Raw genomic sequence first — 25992 nt, 5'->3', positions numbered from 1 at the left:
GAGTCTACAGACTGCCAGATACCCAAGATCATGGTAAGTGACTCCTCCACAGGGACTGTCCCCCCTAAATTCTCCTCCCTTCTATCACAGTAGCCACCCAGAGAATCTTCTGGCCCCAAGGTCTTCCATCTCCCAGCCTACCATTTCAGGAAGGGCCTTCTCTCCCCCTGCAATCCTCCCTCTTGTCCCCTCCATCATCCCAGCCTAGGCCCCCTTTTTCTCCCCCAACCATAACATCTCCTCTTTCTTTGTTGTCTTTCCCTAGCTTAGAACATCAGATTCTTGAGGGCAAGAGCTGTCCAACTTGATTATCTACTATCCTTAGCTCGGTGTCTGGCGCTTAATTCTGGATCTATCTGCATCAGAGGTGTAAAGTGCTCTGAGAGGTTCCATGGGAAAGAAAGCTTGGAGTGGGGGTGGGAAGTCAGGAAAGGGAAGGGCTGGGGAACACAGGGAGGCTTCCCGGAAGCAGCAAGTAAGAATCTGTCCAAGCACAAAGACTGAAAACCCCTAGTTTGGCTATAGAGGTAAGAGGCAAGGGGCCTGAGAGAAGGATGAACAGTAAGATGTGGCCAGGACTTGGAACTCTCCAGGCCTCCGTATGTGTGTGTTCGTCCTTCACTGTAGAAGAAGACCATGCCATCAGAGAAATGATGACATGACTTGCACTTGACTTTGTTTCAAGTGAGGGAGGGCTGTGCAGGTCACCAGCCTCACTTCTCCTCCAGAGCCATCTGAATTCAGTGACCAGATACTCATCAGAATGACTAGAAATGACCCAGGATGCGGCAATTGGGGTGTGTGTCAAGTGTCTGAGGTGAAATTTGAACTCAGGTCCTCCTGACTCTTGCACTAATGCTCTATCCACTGCACCACCTAGCTGCCCCAAGGCCTCAGTATACCTTTCTGTAAAATGTGGAGGCTCGTCAAGGCAATCTCTCCAGTCTCTCCTGCTCTGACATTCTAAGTTCCCAGTTCCAAACAGAGGGCTCTCTCCAGCCCTTTCCCTGGTTCACATTCACGTATGGAGTTATGTCTTGGGAGGCAGGGAAGTGGAGGAAGAAAGGAAGAGAGGGAAAAGGTGAAGGGAGATGGACACAGAGAGAAAAGAGGAAAGTGAGGGCAGAGAAGAGGGAGGGGGCGAAGAAAAGAGCAAGAGAGGAGAGGAAGAAAGGAGAGAGAGGAGAAAAAGAGGAAAGAGGGGGAGAGAGAGAAGATGGGAAGAGGAAAAGAGAGAAAAGGGGAAAGAAGAGAGAAGACTGAGCGAGAAGAGGAAGGGGAGAAAGAGAAAAGAAAGGAGAGAAAAGGAGAGAGAGAAAAGGAAGGAAGGAGAGAGGTTACATTCTTGCCAGCCTCCTCCCATCATGGCATAACCTGGCCCGGCCTCCCTTGACATCCCTCCACCTCCAGGGAGCTGTAGGAGCACCCCACAGGGCTGAGGTCGAGGGTCAGAGGATCAGAGGCAGCTGCTGCTGCCCCAGCCTCCCATCAGCCAGGAGGGTCCCGTATTGCAAATGGCAGGATCCCCTCCCAGAGGCAGCAGGGCCTCCCTCCTCCACGCCCCCTGCCTCCCATGATGCCTGGGGGCCCAGGCGGGAAACATGTACAAGCATGCAGGGGTCAGTGACCCCGAGGCTGGGGCCGGGTGGTCTCACAGCTGTTTGAGGCTGTGACCTCACCTCGGAGAGGGGGCAGGGGGGCTGGGCAGAAAAAGGGAGGCAGGACTAGCTCTCCGTCTCAGAGGCAGCTCCCAGCAACGTCTGGCAATTCCAGTTCCTGAGGGTCCCTCCTCTCCCTCCCCATCAGCCATGAGAAGCCAGGTCCAGAGAGAGGTTTAAGGCAGAGAATATCCCTGTCATGGAATGTCAGAGGAGGGGGAGGACACAAATAAGGAAGCTGAGAGGAACCTTCGAACAGAGAGTGTCAGACTTGGAAGGGCCCTTAGAAAATGGAATGTGGGAGCCAGGAGGGGCACAGAATGCCAGGACTTAGAGAATTCTTAGAACACAGTGTCAGAGCTGAGAGGGCACTGAAAACAGAGAATGTCAGGGCTGAGAGGGAGGGCCCTTAGAACCCAGGATGTAGAATAGTTACTAACGGTTCTCTGTCACCATGGAAGGTCTTCAGTGGAGTGCCATAGGGATCATTACTAGGTCTTAATATTTTTATCAAGAATTTTGATAAAATGATCACATGTGCCAATGAAACAAAGCTAGGAGGGATCCAAGGAGATTCTTAAAGGGTAAAGGGCTGGATCAAAATTGAATAGGGGTATGTGTAAAGCTTTATGCTTGGGTTCAAGAAAGTGACTTCACAAATGAAGATTGAAAAGACATAGCTAGCTAGACAGCAATTCCTTTACAAATGATATGGGAGCTTTGTGGACTGTGGTATGAATAGGAGTCAACAGTCTTGACAGGATCCCCAGTCTCTAGTCTCACATCGTCAAGAGCCTAGTGTATCTTAAGCTCAACATGTCCAAAACAGAACTCATCGTCTTTCTCCACCAAGTCTTCCCTATTTCTCTCAAAGGCACTACCATCCTTCCAGTCACTCACAGGTTGGTAGCCTTGGCATAATCCTTTACTCCTCACTCCACAACAACCAAGGCCTCACAGCTTCCAGGAATAGGAAGGAGACTGTCCCATTGTCCTCTGCCCTCATCTGACCTCCTCTGGCGTATCGTGCTCATTCTGGGCACTACTGTTTAAGAAAGACATTGATTAATTAGAGAGGATCCATAAAACAGAGGGCCCCCATAAAGGGGCCAAAAACACTGATGTGGTCTTGGCTGATGTGAATTGGCTGAAGAAACTGAAGGGACTTGGAGAACAGAAGGTTTGGGGAAGGAACAGAGAAGGGTGTGAAGACAGCTGCTCTGAGAGTGTTTGAAAGGTAGAAGAGGGAGACAACTAGATTATGTTTGAAGGCAAATCTAGCAGCAATGGGTGGAAATGGCAAATAGAAAAATTTAAGTCTGATGTCAGGGAAAACTCTGAAAGAAACAGAGCCATCAAAAAGGAAAATGGGCCACCTCTGGAGGCCGTGGGCTCCCTCTTCTTGGAAGTCTTCGAGCAGAGGTTGACTGGCCACTTGTTGGTTATATCATCATGGGAATTATTTTTCTATCATGGGTTGGACTAGATGAACATGGAGAATCTTTTTAATTTCAGAGCTGGGAGGGACCTTGGAACACAGAATGTCATTCACAAAGAGATCTCAAAACAAAGAATGTTAGTGCTGGGGAACACAGAATTAGAATGTAGAATCAAATGGGTAGAACTTTAGAAGTTGACCAATTCAATGCTCATTTTACAGATGGGGAAACTGAGACCCAGAAGGGCAGGGTTCCATATAGGGAATCATTGTGAAAGCCAAGAGCAAGACCCAGGTCTCATGACCCCAAGGCCAGGCTGGCAGGCACAACCATAAAGGACGCCAAGCCAATGTTTCTCCCAGCTGTGGGCCATGGATTGCTAGGAGTGAGGGGGTTCAGAAGGTAGAGGTATATCACATGGGATCCCTGATTCTATATGCATACCAAGTGCTGTCCCTGTGACCTTTATTCTGTTCCAACAAAATATGCAGCACAACTCAGTATAACAAATAAGCAAACATCTCTTCTGTAGATGGAATAAAATAATGTCTTGCATATATAGATGACTATTTTTCAGATATATGTAGATGCTTCTGCGATTAACGAAATGCAAATTCATTTAGAAGCCATACGGAATTCAGAGTTGCTTTTTTCTCATCATATGTTTCCTTAATCAGTGGCTGTTTGGACATTCAAAAGGGAGTGAAAAGGTGGGGAAATCATCCCAAAAAGCTGTGAACTGTTCCAGACTATTGAACTCAAACAGATCCTGGAGCCCTAGGAGAACCCCAGAAACAAGGAGAAAACAGATTCTCACCTCCTGGCCTGGGAGGAAGGCCAGCAATCATGTGCCAGCAAGAGAGCAAAGAATGGGGACTCCAAAGACCCAGTGTCAAGCCTCCGCTTGGACACTGGCTCACTGTGAGACCTTGGCAATGTCTCCTCCCTTCTGTGGGCCTCAGTGGGCCCATCCCTACCGTGAGTCCCTTAGAGAAGGGGTTCTAAGGATCAAAGGGGAAGGCAGCTAAGAGGAACTGTAAAAAAGCTAATACAAACTCAGATGGAGGGCTCAGCACCAGATGGGCTGGTTTTCTATTGGTGAGGAAGCAGTATGGAACAGCTGAAAGAAGGCTAGAATGGGAAGACAAATCGAGATTCCAGACCTAACATGTACTACCTATGTGACACCCACACAACTCACTTACACTCTTTGGGCCTCAGTTTTCTCTGCTATAAAATGAACATTCCAAGATCCCCTCAGCTCTGAAATTCTAAGCTCTAATGTCTCTCAGAGTTCTAGCATATTATGCTCTAAGGGCCCTCCCAGCCCTGAAATTCCTTGTTCTAAAGAACCTCCCAGCCCTGACATTCTCTGTTCTAAGGGCCCTACCAGCTCTGACATTCTCTGTTCTAAGGGCCCTCCCAGCTCTGACATCCTGAGTTATAAGGGCCATACCTGCCCTGACATTCTGGGTTTTAAGGGTTCTCCCCAGCACTGGTATTCCCTGTTCTAAGGGCCCTCCTAGCTCTAAATCCATGGATTGTATAAATCCCTGCTGGGTCCCAGAGGGAAGGCTGAGCTCATCAAAGAGAAAAGGCACCTTGGCCAGGCAGGCAGCTGACAGACTAGCACGGGCCACGCTCTACAGGAAATGCCCTTCATCTTTCTCGGGCCACTCCCATCCCAGGCCAATGGAGATGGGCCCTTGCCTGCTCCAAGACCTTCCTGCCAGGAGAAGGTGTGGCAGATGGGGCCAGAGGAAACACTCGGATGCCAGGGCCTCCCCCTCATAACCTCATTTAGCTGACACAGTACTTTGCCCCTCTCTAATGTAAGAGTACATATTGTAGCTAGCCCCATCTGTCTCATCCCCTTAGGATGCTGTGGGCTCCATGTGGACAAGGGCATAACGTCATCTAAACTTTGCACCTCCTCAAAGACCCAGCACCAGGCTCTGTACAGAGCGGGCACAGCTCAGCAGAGCAGGCAGAGCCTGGGATTTACAGTCCAAAGGAGCTCAAGCCCCGCCCCTGGCAGCAGCGGGAGCCTCGGCAAGTCAGCCAACTGTTTTTATCCTCAGTTTCCTCATCTGTAAAATCAGAAGCTCACAGGATTGTTGCATGGATCAAATGAGATGATAGCTGTAAAATGATCTGCAAACATAAAAATACTGCAGAAATGGCAGTTACTGTGATTATCTGTTGGATGAATAAACAAATGGAAGGAAATAGCAGTCCTCAGTCCTAACAGACAGAGCTCTGCGTCTCTCCAGCCCACAGTACCTTTGGACAGGTGTCACATTCCCAGGAATGATCATTCAAAATATATATATATGTAGCAATAAATGTATATTATCTATAGCATATACTGCATTTATATATTCTAAAGCTAAGTATAATGCACACTATGGTTGTCAGGACAAGGCAAGTGGGAAGCTGACCTCAGAAGATCTTCCGATTTCTGGGGCACAGCAATGGGGAGACTTCTGGCTGAGCTGTGGATCAGACCCCCAGGTCCCGTACCCTTCCCTCCCCCCGCTACCGGCTGAGAGACTGGACAACTCCTTTGTCCACTCTAGATCTCCGATCTTCTGTACAAGACGTGAGGGGTCTGAACTATAACATCTGAAAGCCCCACCCCACCCCATTTCTGACATTCTATGCTCCAAAGGCCCTACCAGTACAGGTATTCTGGGTTCTAAGGGTTCTCCCAGCTCTGGCATCCTGGGGTTCTAAGGGTCCTCTCAGCTCTGACATTCTGTGTTCTAAGTTCTCTCTCAGCTCTGACATGCTCTGCTCTAAGGACCTTCCCAGCCACGACATTCTGGGTTCTAACGACTTTCAGCTCGCACATTCTCTGTTCCAACATGATCTAAAGGCTACCCTCCTCATTTCCCCCAGCTCTCTTACACCATGCTCCAAAGCTCTGACATTCCCTTGGATATCTTGGTATGTGCCCAAGGTGGGGCAAGAGGTGTGGATGCCCAGGGTGGGGCCCTGAAGCCCTGGGCACAGCAGGCTCAGGTCCAAGTTCCGTTTGGCAGAGGTTCCGTTTGGCAGAGGCTCCGTTTCTCTCCTCTCCTGTTCACTGTTCCTCCAAATCTCCAGCATGGTTTCCTCTCCAAGGTTTCAATAGCAAGTTTTCTTCCTCTTTCCCCAAATTCTTTGGGGGTAGGAGTAAGGAGGAGAACTGGCTTAGTCCAAATCTACAGACATAAACTGTCCTCCTTCCCTCTCACTGGTCCAGTCAGAATGTTGACCAGATCAGACTCCGCTGCCCTGGCCTCCCTAGAAGGCTGGCTGCCCCACTCCACTGCCCTCTGTTGGGATATTCAGCTGAGCTGGGGGCAGACAGAATGGGAGAGTTACCTCCCAGCCAAGAAGCTGGGAGTTCCCAGGCTGAATGTCACACATATTATCAGACGTAGTTACCCAAACAGTACTTTTTTAAAAAACTGTTTTTCTTTCTCACAAAGAAAGATTTCATTCTAGGTGGCTCAGTGTAATACAGTGCTGGGCCTGGAATCAGGAAGACCTGAGTTCAAATGTGACCTCAGACACTTCCTAGCTGTGTGACCCTGGGCAAGTCGCTTTACCTCTGTCAGCCTCAGTTTTCTCATCTACAAAATGGGAATAGTAACAGTACCACCTGCCTCCTACTGTTGTTATGAGGATCAAATAAGAAAAAAGTGCAAAGCACTCAGCACAGGGTCTAGCAAATAGTGAGCGCTTTATAAATGTTAGCTAAGATTATTATTCTGAAATAGGCTGGAGAAAGGGTGCTTTATCCAGAAATTCCTGGGATATAAAAAACAAATGACACCGATAAAAAAATGTTTTTAAAGAAAAGACCAGTAGAGTTACCCAAAACCAATGGTGACAAAAGATCCTTTTCTAGAGCTATCCACAGATCCCTTTTCTCTAAGGTGTTAAAAGTTTACAATCACTTTACTCACCACAGGCAGAGCAGTTATTATCATCACTTTTACCTAAGAAGGAAACTGGAAATCCCAAGAGACTGGCCCTAGGTCATACTGCTAACAAGAGTCAGCGTTATGATCTGAACCTAGGTGCCCTGACTCCAAGTCTACAGGTCTGTCCATTGTACCATATTGTCTCCCGATGGCCAAGACCAGGAGATGGATCAGGAAGGACATGAGAGGTCATCCCCCAAGGACAGCCCCAGCCCAGCCCTCTTCCAGAACATTCTCCCAGAGATGGGCTCCTAGAAGGGTAGGGGGCAGTGTCCCCTGTCCTGAGATGCAGGATGCTTAGGAGCACTATGGGCTACTGAGATCAGCCTGATCCCTTACCATCATGGCCCTGGTTCTGGAGTCAGAGGCCCTGGATTTCAATTACACTATTGAAGTTTACTAGTGTTGGGCAAAGCCTTAATCTCCCTTGGTGTCCATTTCCTCTTCCTAAAATGGGGGAGGTGGATTAAAAGGCCTGTGAGGGCCCCTTCAGTGTTAGAGCCATGTTACTATGATCTTGGGTTCAAATCCAAATTCCAGGATCATGGGCGGGTCCATTTCCTTTTCTGGGCCTGTTTCTTCATCTATAAAAAGAAAGGGTTCGTCCAGATAAGTCCTGACGGCCCCTTCTAGCTCCAAAACCTCGACAACATCCAGTACCAGGGACGCCCTGCCTTTCCTACCCCATCATCCTTCAAGGGCCAGGTTTCATCTTGCTACAGCGACCCATCCCGTAAAGGGAGGATAGGTCAGTTTACAAGCACACATGGGCTAGAGCATTTTACAGGACTGATGATTAGGCCTTGGGTGTAGCTGTGCCATGCCCCAGATGAGGATCTCCCTCTGGCCAAGCTTGGTGACACGCCCATGGTGACGCTTCCAAAGCAGGTAGCCAGCATCTTCAAGCCTCTGCTCAGTGTGACTCTGGCAGGAGCAGCCAGGTGGCTCAATGGAAAGATCGCTGGGCCTGGAGTCAGGGAGACCTGGGTTCAAATTCGAACTCAGATTCTTATTAGCTGTATGACCCTGGGCAAGTCACTTCACCCTGTTTGCCTCAGTCTCCTCATCTGTAAAATAAGCTGGAGAAGGAAATAGCAAACTACTCCAGTACCTTTGCCAAGAAAACCCCAAAAGAGGTCACGAAGAGTTGGACATCACTGAAAACAATAAAACAAGAGGACTGATGGAAGTATGAGCTGGGAGCTATGCCAGAGAGAGCCCAGCTTGGTAGAAAGAACCCTGGCCTGGGTCCCTCCCAGCTCCTGTCAGCCTGCATTCTATGGTTTCCCTCAACTCCAATATTCTGTGTTCTAAGATCTCTTCCTTTGTTACATTTTTCTCCGAACCTCAGTTTTCCAATCTGTAAAATGAAAGGCCTGACCCAGATACTAGTTACATTTCCTTCTAGCTCTTATAGGCTCTGGGTCACCCTGAGCAGAGCCAGTCACATTTTGTGACTAGGCTGGGGCCCAGGGGGACCATCCCCCTCCTCTAGCCCGCCTGTGACCCACCCCACCCCCAACTGTGGGTCATTCCCCCAGCTGACTGGACCAGCCCTTCAGCTCCAGAGAGAATCTTGAGGAGCAAATAACCGTGGGTCCTCTAAGACAGGATGGTGGACCCGACAGAGTACAAAAGGCTTCCTTTCAAATGAGGTATAAGAGAAAAAAAAAACCTGCTGCTTTTCTCTTCTCTTCTCTTCTTTCTTTCTTTCTTTCTTTCTCTCTCTCTCTCTCTCTCTCTCTCTCTCTCTCTCTCTCTCCCCCCCCCCCCATCCTTCTCATTTATCTATAATAAAAGCATCCTCATTCCTGGCAAGCAGACCCAGAAGGTTCCAGAAAGTCTCTCCTTTCGTCCTTTTTACTTCTCCTTTCCATCAAAAAGAGAAATCAAAATTATCCTTTTGGGAAAAAAAAATAATAAAATTGTGACAAAATTTCTAGTTCTCTCTCTCCCTCCCCTTTTTTCTGGAGAAGAGGGGGAGGGGAGAGCCTTCCTTAAAAGATAAAACTTTGAAGGACTCGGCTACGTCATTGAGAATCAACTTGGGGGAGGAGGGAATGCACTACAATCCAATGAAGAAGCACTCAGATAAATAAATAATTTTTTATAAAACACAGTTTAGAGATAGAAGCCAGATTTTCTCCCGAGAGTAGCCTGGCCCCAAGGGAGCCTGGTTGGAAAGGAAGGGGGGCCAGAGCACCTAGAGAAGGTCCCCTTCCCAACATTCTCCCCATCCTCTTCTATGACAAGACACTGTCAAACCGAAAAGGGCTACCCTGTGGCTTGGGATGCCAGGCCTGAGGGGGCCCAGCAAAGGGAAGGTGGGAAGTCTAGGCTACATGGGCCGTTGATTTATTATTGATATGTGGGTACAGAATGATGTTATGCGAAAGACGGATCTCTCTCTCCCCTCTATTAAAGAAAGCAGCCAGGGCAGTATGATGAAAAAAACACTGGATTCAGAGGCCAAGGTCGCCCATATACTCTGACTTTGGGCATGTAACTTAACCTCAACGGACTACAGCTTCCTGCTCTATAAAATGAGGGAGAGTGGACTAGAACAGAAGTGTCAAACTGAAATGCCCCAACCAGTCTCCTCCAGGGAACTAATTAATTAATTGGGTAATTGGAAAATGTTTAACAAAATAAAAATACAACACCACACAGATAATGTTAATTTGTGGTTTTCTAAGTCAACATGAGCTAAGTAAGAAGGCACCCAAACTGTCCCTTCAAATCTCAGTCCCATCTAAGGTTACCTTGTATCTACTTTGTAAACATTCTATCTAGAACAGGGGTGGTGAACCTGCTGCCTCAAGGCCACCTGTGGCCCTCTAAGTCCTCAAGTGCAGCCCTCTGACTGAATCAAAACTTCGCAGAACAGATTTGTTCTATAAAACTTGGGACTCCATCAAAAGGCCGCACCTGAGGTCCTAGAAGTCCACAAGTGGCCTCCAGGCTACAGATTCACAACTCCAGGACTATACCCATATATGTACAGGTTATATCCACCTTTAGATGGTGGAAGCACCTTGAGGGCAGAGGCCTTCCTTTTGTCTCTGTAACCCCAGCATCTAGCACAGTTCCTGGAACCTTGGAGGCACTAATGTTTACTTTCCTTTTCTCATTTATGAATTTCTAATCTGAATTTAACAAGCATTGACTGATTTTTTTTTCCCCAGAGGAAGAAATGGGGGCTGGGAACAAGGCTCAAGGTGATGGATGATGCAGCAGGGAGAGGCCCAGTCGGATTTGAACCAGGTGGTAGGCCCCTGAATCCATGGCTCTTTCCACTATGCCATGCTGTTTCTGCATGCTTTCACCACATTTCAATCCCAGATTTAGAGAAGAAAGGAATCTTACGCATCACCTTCTAGACCAGCCCCAGCCCATCCTCTCCCATTGTACAGATGCAGAAACTAAGGCCTGGACAGGGCAGCCATCGTGCCCAAGATGGCGCTGGTAATGAGTGGCAGATTCCAAGGCACGTCTGAATGTTAGGACTCTTCTTTCCAAGATGCCCCCAAACATCTCATCCTTCCATGAGGTTACTCCTCTCCAAACTCTCTCTTGGGAATGCTATATAAGCAATAATAAAATTAATGACAATTCCTGCTTATATCTATAATAAGGCATCTCTGAGGACAAGAAAGCCATGGTACATCCAAACCTCTCAGGGTTCTGGAGAGGGGCCTGCCCCCAACCTAGAAAGAAAATGTCAGACGCCAAGCAGCTGTGTGGACAGGAGAAGAGGACTGGGACATCTAGCACATCTCAGGCCTTGGGGGTGGTGGGGGGTCAGGGACTAAGCACACTGGTATCAGGGAGCAAGAGGAAGGAGGCGCCTACCATGGGGAGGGAAGGATGGGATTACAGGCCCCAGGAGATAATGGGACTGGAGGGAGAGGCAGTCCCTAGAGCTGAGGACCAGGGAACAAAGCCCAGACAACAGGATGGATTAAACCTCTCTACTCCTGCGCTTCCCAAAGGTAAAGAGGAAAGAGAAGAAATGTTCTAGACACAAAGGCGGGGGGTGGGGGGGTCATTTGTGCAAAGGAGCAGAGAACAGAAAGGAATGGGAGAGAGAAAGGAGATAGTTTTTTCCTTCTACTCTGTTCCCAGATCAAAAAAAAAAAGAGAGTCCTTTCAAAAGGGGAGATTTCAAGGTAGGAAGCAGGCAGGGTCTGGCCCCTGGCTTTCCTCTTCTCCCTCCTCAGGCCCCACCACACCCACAAGGCCAAGCCCCAGAATCAGGAACCACCAACTAAAAGCAGGGTGGGGTGTGTCCCTTAGAATTGGGACTGCAACTTCTAAGGGGAAGATGGGGGGTAGAGGGGCAGGGAGAAATGAGGCAGGGGGTGGGGAGAGATGGGGGGGCAGGGGGTTGGGAGAGATGAGGGCAGGGGACAGGGAGAATGCTAACTGCAGGCTCTCTGATCCTTAACTGATCAGATCTGAATGAGCACCATGCCCGCCCACATCCTCAGCAATGTGCAGTTATCCTAAGTGTGGACTCCTCCCCAACCAAGGAGAAACTCAGGGGGAGGGGGCACAAAAATGAGGCATCTCTCATGTCTTCTTGGGGTCTCTCTTAGTCCAAAAGCTGACTGTCTCCTCCTCAGCCCAGGCAATGTCACCACACAGGACGGGATAGTCACAATGACTTCAGAAACCCACCTTAACCCATACGTCCCATTCTTCCTTCTCCCCAAGTTGAAAATCATTTTGGAGCCAGGAGTGAGAAAAGGGAGAAGAGAATCCTAATTCTTTGTCAATACATGATACGACGGCTCCCTTGTGCTCAGGAAACAAACATACACAGTGTGTTCAGAGGGTGTCACGCCAGGCCCAAACTCTGCCTAGTAACAGCCTGAAGTGTCAGTCCTAGGCAGGACATTCTATATAACAGTCTGGAGCCTTGAGAGACAAGGTACACTACCTGTTCATATCTTTTGACTCAGCAATCCCACTATCCACTTATCCCCAGGACATTAAAAGAAGAACAAATGGTCCCACACACATCGAGACATCCAGGTCAGCCCCTTTTGTGGTACCAAATAACAAGAAACTAAGTGGGTGCCTACGACGGGGACCAGCTGAACAAACTACGGTACTGAAGCACATCGGCAGGCCATAACCGTGGGGATTCCAAAAAAACGCAGGCAGACTCATACGAATGGACACAGAGCAGGGAGCGTGATCAACATGGGGGACCCAACGACATCAGTGAGAGGAGAACATGGAAAGGTAATCAAAAGCTGAGTAATCTTGGTTCAGGAGAACAGACAAAATACCCGGTCCTTCAATCTGGAGAGAGGGTACCTACAGGGACAGAATGCTGCATGCATGACCACTTAGACGAGGTCACTTGTTAGCTGTTCTTATAGAACTGTTCTTTGTTGAGAGGGAGGTGGCTGGGAGAAGGGGGGGGGGGGACATTATCTGGAAATAATTACAAAAGGCACCGATAAAATGTTTTCTTAAAAAAATAAAAACAGTCCCTAGAATTGGCAACTCTTGCTTCAAGGAAGAAATTCCCTGATTCAGACTAAGAATGGCGGTTCTCATCTGCCTCTTCAGGACCCCACCTGCATCCTTGGCCCCACTCAGTCCAGAAGCCACTGCACCCAGAGCTGACTCCCTACCACAGTAGGCCAGTCCCACCCCAAATACAGGGCCAGGGCCCTTAGATGTGCATACACAGACACACACACATGCATACTACACATACATATGTACACGTGTGCAAAGTTCTAGCATCCCTGTACCTTTGGCTGAGCTCGAGGAACCCCAGGCATCATTTCTTCTCCCTGGGTCTGTTTTCTCATCTTCAAAATAAGGAAGCTGCAAGATTGGCCCCTAAGATGAGATATGTAAACACACCTCTGCAATTCTTCGCAGAGGTAGGAGACTATGGGAATGGAACATTACAAAAACTCATGTTAGTTTGATTTGTTGAACTGCTTTTCTCCCTTTTTTTAATTCTTCTTTTTATTTCTCTCTATTAACTATTTTCCCTTTTAAATTTTATTCCAGAACAGGTCTTGGGATGATGTAAAAACAATTATTTCAATCCAATTTAAATATATGCATGGATCCATACCCACAAGAGTTAGGACTGGCATCTCAGAGGTGGCATCCAGCCGTAGGGATCCATGGTACGCCTAGATCCCAGGCACAGCCAGCCCCACAGCTGAAGGCAGGAGCACGGCACGTGTTACAGGACAGTTTAGGAGCTGGCCAAAGCAGGGTTAGGACAAGGGAGCCAAGCCCCCTCCCATGCCTAGCAGCACCAGAGAAGGAAGGGAGAGCAGCCTGGCCAGGGCCCAGCCTCTTCCAGACTCCATCCCACTTCCTCACAGCCTTTGGGGCAGGGGAGTATGAATGATGCTCTGGATTCCTCAAAGTGGCAGTGAAGGAGAAACAGACTGTTCCCACATTTCAGGCCCAGGCTTCCCCTATAGGGTAAGAGATGGTACACTGAGCCACCTCACAAAGACAGTGTACACACGGATGCTGATCACCAGTAGCCCAGGTCTAGCCCAGTGTGTGATGGGAAGGACGGGCCAAGGAGCTTCCCACTAACTCAAGAGCCAACACTACACACACACGCACACACACACACACACACACACACACACGAGCACACAAGCAGTATTCACAAGCGCTTGTACAAATGCACACATACAACTTCACACATTCCATCACATACATACCCTCACGTGCATGCTTGCACACACACTCCCTCCCACACATAATGCTTCACAAACACACACATCAGAGTAGCTGGTATTTCCTGAGAAGCCACTGCCCAATGTCAAGCCAGGAAGCTACCTATCTGCCCTCCCCCATTTACAAAGGGGTGATGGCTGCCGTGGTGGCCCACTGTAGACAAACCACCTGCCTCCAATCACACAGTATATTGGCAGCAGAGATACAGTTAGAAGTCAGAGTGGGTAGGGTATACGGGGATTCACACACGGGCCCCTGCCCACCCCTAATTCCCTTCCTCAAACAGGAGGCTCATTCCTTTAAAGAGGGGACCCACCCCAATCACAGACAGGGTAGAAAACTCAACCACTGAGCTCCCTACCTATTTAAGGGGATACGACTATTCCCCAAGAACTCCATTCTCACAGCTGTGGAACAAATCACCTGAGATCAGGTCAGAGAAATTTGAGGAGGAACGTAAGTCCACTAGGGACCCAGCGTTCATCCTTAGTGACTCTTCTCACTCCTCTGCAAATGTCCTACTCCTCTGAAATCCACAGCTCCAGCTCAGTTAAGAACCCCTTTTAAAGTCAGCCTCCCCTCCCTGGGCCTGTCTGATCTGAAACTCAGAATGTCTCATGGTGCTGGCTCAGAATGAGACCCTAAAGGACACTTCCCGTGCCCAAGATCCCTACCCCCTCACTATGGGCCCTTCTGGAGACCCAAGGCATCTCTGTTCTCCCTTGCCACACCTGAATCTGACTTCTCTCTGATCCCCTAAACTCTCCTTCTTAATCTCCATTTTTAAAAGGCATATAGGATTTATAAACATAAGGGACATTAGCAATATTGTACAACACCCCTACTTTACAAAGAAGGAAACCAGGGCCCAATGAGACCGCCAAACTACTAAGTAGCCAGGTCAAGATTCAGCTCAGGTCTCAGGACTGCAAATTCAGGGCTCCTTCTACCATACCATCCTTACCACTCTTCAAGGCCGAAAATATTTTGACTCCTGGAATAAATGATACAAATTCCTATGACAAAGATAGAAGAGGAAAAGAAGACCACCTTCTCTAGCCAAAAGAAATCTAAGCCTCCCTCCATTTCTCCTTTTCTCTCAAGGAAAGTCCCCCCCCCATCGGGTAATGAGAAAACAAGATTTCAAAATACTTTAAACACTAGTCTGTAGCAGTTTTTTAAAACCTTTTTTACATGTGAGTTTTTAATGCGTAAAACTCAGTAAGAGCTCCCTCTCCGAAGGTGCCCATGTGGGTCAGAGAAGGACGGCTCAGGAACAAAAAAGCCATCCACAGTTGGAGAGGAATCTTCCCTGATACACGAATCTATTTTATTAGTTTCCCTTTGGGAGTCTTCCTGGTGGAGACCCTCATTCATGGGAGAGCTGCCAGCCACCCTCCACCTCAGCTACTGGAAACACAGACCCGTTCTCCTGAAATAGTCTCACCATCCCAAAAGAAAGGCTTGGCGCCCAGAGGCTCAGGAATGGACCGAAGCTGTTTGGCTGAGCAGAGAGAAGCAGCTGAGTGATGAGGGGTCAGCCCCACATCCCAGGTGTGATCCAGGCACAGGCTGACCTGGTCACAGAATCGAATCTCGGCATCGAATCTCTTTGCCCCCAGAGAAGAGAGGGCACAAAGGGTACAATGCTGGATCCAATCAAGGATCATTAGAACCAGCAATCTGGAGGATCCCAGGGCTAAAAGGAAATCTGGAGGTCATCATCACCAGCCTCTGGCCCGCCCAGCACCTGCTTCTTGACAGCCTCCCCCATCAGTGAGAACCTTTCTTCACTAACAAGGTGACTCCCATATCAAAAGTATTATGGAAAGAGAGAGGACTGGAGTTAAAGGAGCTGGGAGCCAGAATTCCAGCTCTGAGAAGTACTCCCTTCATGACCTTGAGCAAAGGGTCAAGTTCTATGAGCTCTACCAACCTCTTCAGCTAGAACACTACGATTGCTGGTAACCTTTACAGGGTAACTTACTTGGGGATGCAGTGGCACGAAACTACAGGGTCCAGACAGAAGAGACCCAAATGCCAACATCTTCACATCAGAAAGAGCGGCATCAGGGAAGGCCAGGTCACCCTCTCCCTGCAGAAGATCCAGACACCCCTCAGCTGCTTCTCCTCTGAATCGTTCATCATCCCTAGGTCCAAACAGGCATGGCACCAAGCAAGATCCTCCTTCCTCCTCCTGGGAACTTGGGACCCTCGAGGGGCCAGGAAAGGAAAAGTGGGGACCCTGGTCTAACAGAAGATCTCTTCAGGAAAATGAGCTAGGGGTCCTAGAGACGGGAGGAAACTGAAGATGTTGGCTGCTCCAAGGCCCTCACTTTACAAAAGAAGAAACTGAGGTTTGAAGAGAGGGAGAGATTTAGCCCACAGTCACACAAGTAATAAACATAGCTGGGATATGATCTCAGACCCTAAATAATAACAACACCATAGCAGTCACAGACAACAACTTGTTCTCAGACCATTACAATCAGAACTCTTGTAAAAAAAAAAAATCTGGAGATAATCATAGCTGGCATTTAAGATTTGCAAAGGGTTTTATATTCATCATACCATTTAATCTTCAAAACAACCCTGTGAGGTAGGTGCTATATTATCCCCATTTTACAGACAAGGAAATTGAGACTGAAAGAGGGGAAGTGACTTATCCAGGGTCACACAGTAGTAAATGTCTGACGTGGCATGTGAACTCATGCCTTTGCTAGCTCCAGTGCTCTCTGTCTGCTAAACCACACTGCCCCCCTCCTCACTGGCCCCTACCAGTGTATCTGACTATTTCCACCTGCTCCAGGCGCAGGTTCTGAGATCATAACAATAACGCCTAACATTTACATAGCTCTTACTGTACGCTAGACACTGTGCTAAGCCCTTTACAATGATTACCTCCTTCGATCCCCTCTGCAACCCAGGGAGAGAAGTGCTGTTAAAATCTGCATTTTTACCAATAAGGAAACTGAGGCAAACAATGGTTAGGTGACTGACTTGCCCAGGTTCAAGCAGTTGTCTGAATCCAGATTTGAATTCATGTCTTCCAGACTCCAGACCCCGGTGTTTCATCCTCTGCGGCACCTACCTGCCCCATTCCTGCCACTAACAGCTCCCACACAATCAACATTCTTCTGAGTTTGGTGTGGTCAGAAAGGTGCCAGCAGCCTGTCTTTTCCTTTCTTTCTTATATGTGTGTGCATTATGTGTTAGAATACTTTAACATGTGTAATTGTTTGTGCAGTGGTGGATGCCCACCTAGATGGAGTGCCGTCAATTATAAAATGGTCTCTTCTATAGCCCCATAAGACCAGAATCATTCTCAGGGCCAGAGCCCCCTTCCACAAGTGGGATTTGCCATTAGCTTGAGGTTGGTACCCTGTGAATTTAAGTAGATACCAGAGATTCCATGGTCCATGCTGCAGGCTCACAGCCTGAGGATTTGGAAGCAGAGGGGAAATCAGGTACCTACCAGCCACCTTTTTGAAAGAGACCACCTTTTCTTCTCTTGAGCGTTCTATGTAAAACTGGACCCTGCCCAGCTAAGGAGTGTGGAGGTCTTCCCCATGGCGGCTGAACAGGGTGCAGACCCTCCAAAAGCAGGTAAGAGAGAGTGTCATGTCAAGCTCATTAATCCCCCCCACATTTCCAGAAGGCGGCAGGTGAAATTCAGCTCTACCATGCACCCACCACTGTACATACAATTACACATATTAAAATAGTGTAACACATAACATACACACATACAGGTAAAAAGGGGAAAGTAGGGAAGGGGCACCTCTCTAATCACACTGAACCTGAAAGAATGTTGATTTCACAGAAGATGGGGGGCAAGAAGAGGGAATGATGCTAACTGGCACCTGGTACCTCTGCCATCTTAGGGGAGAATCACAGTTTTGACTTCTGCCATTTTCCAAGAAACTGGGCCATCTCTTCCTTTGCAGAGTATAGTACCCCTACCAAATTCCTTTGGTACCACCATGAAGGAACACCCATCCCAACCCTGGCAACCCAACCCTGGTTAGTGTAGCCAGCACCAGTCAGTCCCTGCTCTATCTGACCCAAAGACCCACCACCATAAAGATCCTTTCTCTTTTCTCAAATTCACATCTGCTTCCCTCCCTTTCTCCCAAAAAAAACCCCCAAACCCACTCCTTAAACACCCCTCCCCCCAAAATAAGCCTTTTTGTACCCAGCAGGTGAGAAGAAAGAGGGGGAAGACAGTCTCGGTAGGGACAAGGAGCAGAGCTCACCCTAAAAATGGCAACACTTTGCCCCCAGGGTCCTAGCCAGATGTCAGAATGATGTACAACCATCAGCCCACATCTGGATGCTAAACATGCAGCTGTCAGGAATCTCTGAGAAGAGAGTTTGAGCAGGAGAGGAGAAGGAGGAGAGGCGGTAGAAATCTGGTTAGAGGCATGAACCCTGTTTGCTTCTGGCCAGATGTTAACTAGGCCAGAAGACTCCATCAAGGAGAAGACGGAAGCTGGGAGGACATGGAGAGAAGGAAAGTAACAAACACACAAAGGACGCACCACGGGCCAATGTGGCAATGAGACCTCAGAGCAAAGGCAGCGGGGGGATTCTACATCCCAAGGCCGAGACGGACAAGGAGGTGAGAAATGGGTTATGCAGCCAGGCAGACACAGAGTAGAGAGACTCAGGGACTGGAAGCTTCAGATCAGCTGAGATCACACAAATCCTCAGCAAAAGCATCTCCCTACCCTCATTCCAAGTAGCAACTGCCCATGTCCAAAAAGGCTGGAGACCCTGGCCGGGGGACCCCTGAAGGATGTGGGTGCTTCTCCTTTGGTAATGCCTTCTTCTTTGGTCCAAAAGCCAAAGAGCCTTGGCATAACACTCAGGGCTCTCCAGCCCACCTTCGACCACCACTGACCTCCCCTTCCCCCGGCCCTGCTCTGCTCTGGAGCCCCAGTCAAGGGCTGGCCCACCTGATGGGTGGCTCATGTGCCTCCCTGGCTTGGGCTCATCCCTTGCCTTATGTCAAACAACATGCACCATCATCCCTTACACCCCCACCCCACAAATACACAAATACCCTTTTTTTTGGCCCCACACAGGAAGGGACATGACAGGGCATAAGCTACCAGCAGCCACCTGACTTCAGTGCCAAGGCCATTGTGGGGGACAGGGAGGGCTCCAGACCCTTGTTCAGTGGACAGAGCAGAGCATCCTATTTTACAAAACTAGCTCTAAGGAAGAGAGAAAAAGGATGGAAAGCAGCTAGTAGCCCCCCAACCCTCTGCCCACATCACATAGCTACCATCCCATCCCTACAACCGCACAGCTCCAAGTAATTCAAACCAGTACTAGGACCACAAATTTAGGACCTCAGAGACCATCAGTCCAACTCCCTCATTTTCCAGAAGAGGAAACTGAGGCATGAAGCAGTTAAGGCATCTAGGCTCTTAGAGTGATCTAATAGAAATAGTCCTGGATTTAAATGCACACAATTTGGGTTCAATTCCAGCTTGGCTCCTTGCTAGCGATGAGACTTCGGACAAGCCATTTGATGTCTCTGGGCCTTAGTTTCCTCCTTCTGGAAAATGAGAGGGCTAGAGTGGATGGTTTCTATTTTCCCTTTCAGTTTTAAGCTCTATTAGCCTAAAATCTGAACCCCCTGGGAATGGGGAATAGAAGAAGGAAAGAGATGGGGTAGGGACACCACACCTCATCTCCTGCCTGCAGAGATATCATCCTTTGCCCTCTTCCACTTCACTCATTCAAATGCTCCCTTTCTGCCAGCTCCCCACTAAGAGCCATCATTTGCCACTCCCAACAGGTCCCCCCTCTTTCACTCTGTCCCCATGGACCTCGGGGGGCAGGCGGAAGCTGGCAGCAGAGGGCAGCTATCCTCCCCTCACACTGGGATGAACAGGGGACAGAGGACACTGCAGCCGGGCCCTGAGAGACAGCACCCTGATATCTCTCATCATTGCCCACTGATCCTTGGCCAACCTAGAACTGAACTCCTAGCCCCTAAGGAGTGACTACAGCAGGGAGGGAAGGGGAAGTAGAGAGGGTAGGGAAGGAGATCAATTCAATTAGAAGCTAACCCTCCTGAGATAGCCAGCAAGTCCTCAGCAACATCCCAGACCCCTGAGCCACGAGCACCATTTGTGGCCGGTCAGATCATGCGAATTGTACCACGGGCACGTCCCTATCTTTGTCTAAATGCCAAATGGGTCTGTGTTCCCTCAGCTAGCTGGGCACGCACAGGAAATGCATTTCACAGCAGGCAAAAATGTAATTCAGGAAACACTGCCACATACTTATTACCTATATGCAGGTACAATGGAACACGGAAACCAGAAGAGAATATTTATTTCTCTCCCCTTGGCTTCCTCAGAGATGCTGGAGATGGGCTTGGCCGTCGGTCGGCCGGCTGGCTGGCTTCTCTCAAAATCCAGAGATGCCCAGGTGTTTACCTGTCCCACGGTCATCATCACCAATCCCCCCAACCCTTCTCCATGCCATCAGCCTCCTCTACCAGCCCACGAAGGGGAGAGGGGGTGCTATTTGGCCTGGCACATCCCCGGCCTTCATGTTATTCTCCAGGTTGCTGGAGAGCAAAAGTCTCAGCCCACCAGTCAGCACCAGGGACTGGACCAACTTGTCCCTACCATCTCAATGAATGACCAGCAGGTTGGGCTAGGCTCAGAGGGCAGTAATAAGAGGGACAGTTTGGGAAAATAAGAGGTGAAAGTGCAAAAGACCCCACCATCCACCCAAGAGACAGACCCCTGCTACAGCCACAGCCATTTGGGGCTTCTGTCACTACGTTATTAGGGGACTACCTCTCTATTTCATAATCCAAAATTACAATGATACCCTCCAAAATATTCAAAAGCCAACTACGCCTCGCCCTCATTCCACAGGGAGTCAGGTTTGTCTGTGTCTCTTTTGTCTCAGGATTTCGAAGCCACAACTTCCCGTCGGCCTCCCCAGCGGATGGCCCACAACCCCAAGTGGGACCACGGAAGTCCTGTCTCTTAGCTGCGGCCAGGGTGGGAGATGCAGAGAGAACCTATCACTGAGGGCTGCTAAAAGCTTCCAACAGCCCCCTGAGGACCCACCAGAGCTGCCAGAGCTCCCTAAAAAGACTGCCGAGCTCCGGACAAGCCAAACCCGTGCCTCCAACCTGACAATTGATTTTTAATTTGGGTACAATTATCAAGCGTGGGTTACTGTAACGAAGGCAAATTGCTCACACCGTACAATATTAGCTTGATCCCGCGAGCCAAGCCCACATGTTTTCAGGATTATATCTTTTTATTTCTAATTTGTCACAGCTGGAAAGCCTTCGCACACACATTTTAAAAGATCGAGGAAACTCAGTCCCCTGTTTCCCACACATACCCCCACTACCACTGGTTCTGCCCTTAGAAATATGGCGACCTCTTTTGCTCCTCAGCTGGAAAGAAGACAGCAGACCCCAAAAGGAGAAGAAAAGATGGGACCTTAGATGGCAAGAATAGAAAACCTCCCAAGAATCCATCTACTTGAAGATAAAGGGGCCATACCGCAGCAGCTGGAGCTGGGGCTGGGGCTAAAAGCGACGTACAGCTCTGGGACACCTCTGTCACACCAAGCCCCACTAGTTGCACCCCCAAAGGTCCCAGCACAGGGCCAGACAGAGCATCGTAGAATGCCATACCGCCAGAGCAGAGGCAAAAGTGGGGGGCACATCCCCAGGAAGGCAGCCCTGAAACAGCCGACGAAGGGAGATAGCAAGCACAGGGGACCCTATAATCAGGAAGTCACCAGGAATTGGGGGGGACTGAACAGTATCATTCGGGGGCCTTCTTCCAAACGGCTACTTGTCTCTCCTGTAACCCAAAGTGACGTGAAGCCCTGCAAACATCGTCCATGATTTCAGTAGCCCCTAATCCCCAAGTTTGATGTATCATGTGGCCGACGGAGAAGTCTTGTCCCTTCCTTACTTAAGGGTCTCAGCATATGTTTGGCATTTATGAGAACAAAAGGCCCAGCCACGCCAGCGAGCTGGGAAGGAATTGAAGCTGTAACCAAAAACTTCGGAAGACGGAGGGGAGGGAAAAAAATCCCCCTTCCTTCTCTGCTCCCCACAGCCCGCATCCCCCTCCCAACCACTACCACTAGAAAGAGAGAGAGAGATAATAAATTCCATACGCAACAGAATTCGACCCCTCAAGAAAGCTATCACTCTCAGCACTAGAGAGAGGGACAAAGCCAGGAGTCACCCCGGCCCCCAACTTCTGAGCACCCAGACGGTGGGCTCATAGCTCAGCCTGGGAAACAAGGCAAGAAAAGGTGGGAGAGATATTGATTCAAGCTAGGGGAAAGGGGTTCGAAGATTCCTTGAAAGGGTACCTCTGATGGGGCTGGGGATGGCAGGTCTGCCCTCCCAATGTCCCCGATGACACACTGAAGTCTCTGGTCCAGAAACCCCTAAAAGGGTTCAGGAAACTTTCCGACCAACTTCCACTAGAGACATCTCCAGGAAGAAAAGGAGCTAGCCGACAGGCGGGAGACAAATGGGAATGGTTTTTTAAAGACCCTCTCTCTAGCTTGAGTCTCCCTTCTAAGTGACCCAGAAGCAAGAGGTGAATGAGGCAGAAGTGAGGTGTGTATGTATAGTGGAGAGGAGTCCCAGAGGGCCCAGCAAACAGCTAGACTCACCTATATTTCTCACCCTCTGCCCATTCTTACTAACAGCCCATATTTCTGCAAGCCAAGCAACTAGGATCCCGACGTAAGGAGGGGAACACCTCAGTGGATTTTGGGGGGAACCTGATATGCCAGTACCGATCCTTAAACTCAAGGAGTGGGAGATGCAGGTGAGGAGCAGGGTGACAACGTGGGTTCAAAATCTAATGGGGAAAGATCTGCACATACAATCCAACCCGCTTCACAGGCTCGCTGGGGCAGGAAATGTTTCCGATCCACATCCCTGGCCTCTCCCTCACCAAACCCCCCAACTTTCTTATAAGCCCCCTAGGCCTGGGGATTTTGAACACCTCTCTCAGGTCAAGGCCAGCCAGCCGTCTTCTTGGAGCACAGGATCCTCCGGAGAGATTTCAATCCCCTTTCACACACACATACACACACAAAAAACTCCAACTAAAAATTATTAAGACTAGGAAAGCAACTTTGATGGCTGCAGAGAAGAAATGGCCTCTGCGGCAGAAACTCCAGAATCCTACCAAAGCCAACGGAGGCCAGGAGGCCAGATGTCCACTATGCTGAATGGGAGGAGAAGGTAGGAGGGGAAAACCCAGAAAACAAGAGGGGAAAAAAAACTTTCTTGAAAACCTGGCATTGACATTTATAACCCAGTGGCAGGAAGATGAGGCTTCCCAGCCCCGGGTTTATTGGACACAGAGAGCTGAAGAAAGAGAAGGGCTGGAAATAGATTGGGGGGGGGTGCTGTCCCAGGCACTAGGAAGCCCAGAATTCAGATAACCCATTTTCCTGTCCCAAGGGGAAGATCTCCAGTAATCACATGGTGCTAATTGCCAACACAGAAAGCTTTCCTTCTGAGTTTTTGGGGGATGCCTCAGACTGCAGTCATTCCTCCCTGGAACTCTATGCCCATCCCCACCATTTACAGCTGAAGTCAGGGCCCCAAAAAGAAAGGATCCAAAAGGAATAAAGGTGACAAGCAGGGGAAATTGTCACAAAAATGGAGAGGCAGAGAGAAAGTGGGCACAAATCAGAAAAGGAAGGCTGAACTTGTCTCAAAGTTCAGACTGGGAGAGGAAGCCCCTTGACTCTGAACAGCTCAGTCCCCAGCCAATACAGGTAGAATACACTGAATCTGGAGCAAGACCTGAGTATGAATCTTGGCTTGGCTACTTACCTGATACTTGACCTTGGCCAACTCATCTCTGTTTCTACCTCAGTTTCCTCACAGTTAAAATAAGGGGTATAGACACTAAGGACCCTTTTAGCTCTAAATTTTTTATTTCCCCCCCCTTCCCCTCCTACCATGTACCTTTTAGCCTGTAGGCCAAACCGCACCCCACCCCACCCCAAATCCCTGACCTGAAGCAAGCCCAGTCTTTCTCTTTTCTTTCTTTCCCACTAAGGGATCAGCCTGCTCCAAAAGAACCAAGGGGTGTGGAGAGGGGAAGGGGGGTACTGACACTCAGGATATCCCAAAGCCTAGGCAGGAAGATGCCTGGTAAAGGCCTCCCAACTCAGACTGTCATAGGGCACTTCACCTGCCTCAAAGGAAGGGGGGGGGGAGCCGGACAGGTTTTACAAACGCCCCCCCCCACTAAGCACCACAGCCTTGGAAAACGTTTGGCTTTTGCCTCCCCTCTAACAAGAAGAAAACCCAGGAACCATTCCAAAAAGGGTTTCCTCGAACGCGGGCTACCACCCTTCCTCAGCAACGCCGAGAAAAACCCAAGTCCCCGGCTACCGCTGCCGTGTGTGCCCGTGTGTGTATGTGTGTGTGCTCCGGGCCCCTGGCAGAGCCCACGTTGTCGCTATGAACTCCTTCCCCAAGGGCGGATTCCCCGCTGTCGGAAGGCTACAGCAGAGGAGAGTCTAAGGCGCTGGGAGGGAAAGGAGGAAGGATGAACTCCAGCAAACCTCTCCCGGACCCCGAGCATTCCCGGGAAAGGAGCTAGCTAGCTCCGGTTACCTACAGGGTGACTTTTCGATGAGAAGAGGAGGGAAGGCCTCCCGGAGCCCTAGACGCTTGGCCAGGAAAGGGAGCCCCTGCCTCCCGGCCCGGGCAGGGAAACTTGAGAGGAAGTTAGGGGTCCCAGCCAGCAGGGAGGGTGCGCCCGGGGCTGAGGAGGGCGCCAGCGCTCACCTGGGGTTACTCCGGTTCCAGTAGACGGCATAGCGGTCGGAGATCACTTTGGCCGCGTCGTCCGTGCACACGCGGACCCAGGCCAGGGCGAGCAGAAGCAGCGCCAGCAATCCGGGCGGCACCATGGTGCGGCTCCGCTCCGCTCCGCTCCTCTCTCGGCTCGGCTCGCGGTCTGGCCGCCGGCTGGCCGCCCTCCTCCTCCTCCTCTTCCTCCTCCTCTTCCTCCTCCTCCGCCCCCGCCCCCGCCCGGCCGCTGCCTCCCCCCAGCTCCGATCGCCCCTGCGAAAGCTGGAAGGTGAGGGGCTTGGGTTGGCGGACCGGCGGGGGGATGGGACAGGAGAGGGTGCCTCCTCCTCCGGCTCCTCCGGGCTGGCAGGGGCCGCGTCCGTTCCCTTCCTCCCCTTCCTCCTCCTCTCCCTGGCCTGGCAGCGCGCTCCCGGGGGCACCGGCGGTTCAAGCTGCGTGCGGCTGTCTGGACGCGCTCAGAGATCCAGCCAGGAGGGCGGCTTCCGTCCTAGGCGCACTGGGGTGAGGCGGGAAGTCCACGTTCCCTCGGGTTCCCCGAGCCGATTGCACGCCCCCGGAGCCAGCAGCCAGGTCCTCGCGAAGGATGGATGGGGTGGGGGGGGGCGGCGGCTGGCGACAGGTGGCGACGAACCTCCCCACGCAGCCGACCCCGGTCAGCTTGGAAAGAAGTCAGGCGGAGACAAAGTTTTCGGCGCCCATGGTCTCTCGAGGGGCGGGGGAGGGAGGCGATGGTGGCTACTGAGCAGGCAGAGGGGGTGCCCCCGGCAGAGCTGCAGTGGCCGGCCGGGCGGGGTGCCTCGGCCGAGGCGCTCACAGCCCCCTGGGCACTGCGCCCACCTCAGCGATCGCCCGGGGCGCCTTCCCCGGCGGCCCCATCCTGCCCGGGCGCTCGAGTCCCAGAGCCGCCACTACCGGCGCGCTCCGCCTCCTTCCTCCCCCTTCCTCCTCCTCCTCCTCCTCCTCCTCCTCCTCCTCCTCCTCCTCCTCCTCCTCCTCCTTCTCCTCCTCCTGCCTCTCTGCCTTTCTTCTCCCCCTCGCCCCGGCCTGGCCCCGGCCCCCGCCCCGCCCCGGCCGGGGGCTGCCTCCCCCAGCCTCCCCCCGCCTCTTTCTCCTTCTCCCCCTCCCGACCGCGGCGGCGGCGGCTGCGTCCCGGGCTCGGGGAGCGGAGGGGCGCGCTCGGCGCCAAGACCACAACAGGTTCGCTAGGGGCTGGGGGCGGGGGGCGGTGGATTGAGCGCCCCCTCCCCTCAGGGCCCCGCCCCCTCAGGCCCCGCCCCTGCGTCTGGGCCCCTCCCCCGCTTCTCCCAACCCCTCCCGCCTGGGGA

At 50.7% G+C, this 25992-nt stretch overlaps 1 protein-coding gene across 1 annotated transcript in view; it reads right to left on the bottom strand.

Annotated features, from left to right (window-relative positions):
• The window catches only part of EFNA2 (ephrin A2), an 88818-nt gene extending 63276 nt beyond the window's left edge, over positions 1-25542 (bottom strand). Inside the window, exon 1 of the mRNA XM_072601389.1 lies at positions 24641-25542. Within this exon, the coding sequence (XP_072457490.1) occupies positions 24641-24765 (125 nt within the window). The 5' untranslated portion in view covers positions 24766-25542. The remainder of the gene's footprint in view (positions 1-24640) is intronic.
• Between the last annotated feature and the right edge of the window lie 450 nt (positions 25543-25992).

Source organism: Notamacropus eugenii, chromosome 4 (assembly GCF_028372415.1).
Source record: "Notamacropus eugenii isolate mMacEug1 chromosome 4, mMacEug1.pri_v2, whole genome shotgun sequence".
Lineage (NCBI taxonomy): Eukaryota > Metazoa > Chordata > Mammalia > Diprotodontia > Macropodidae > Notamacropus > Notamacropus eugenii.
This window is presented reverse-complemented; position numbering and strand designations above follow the sequence as displayed.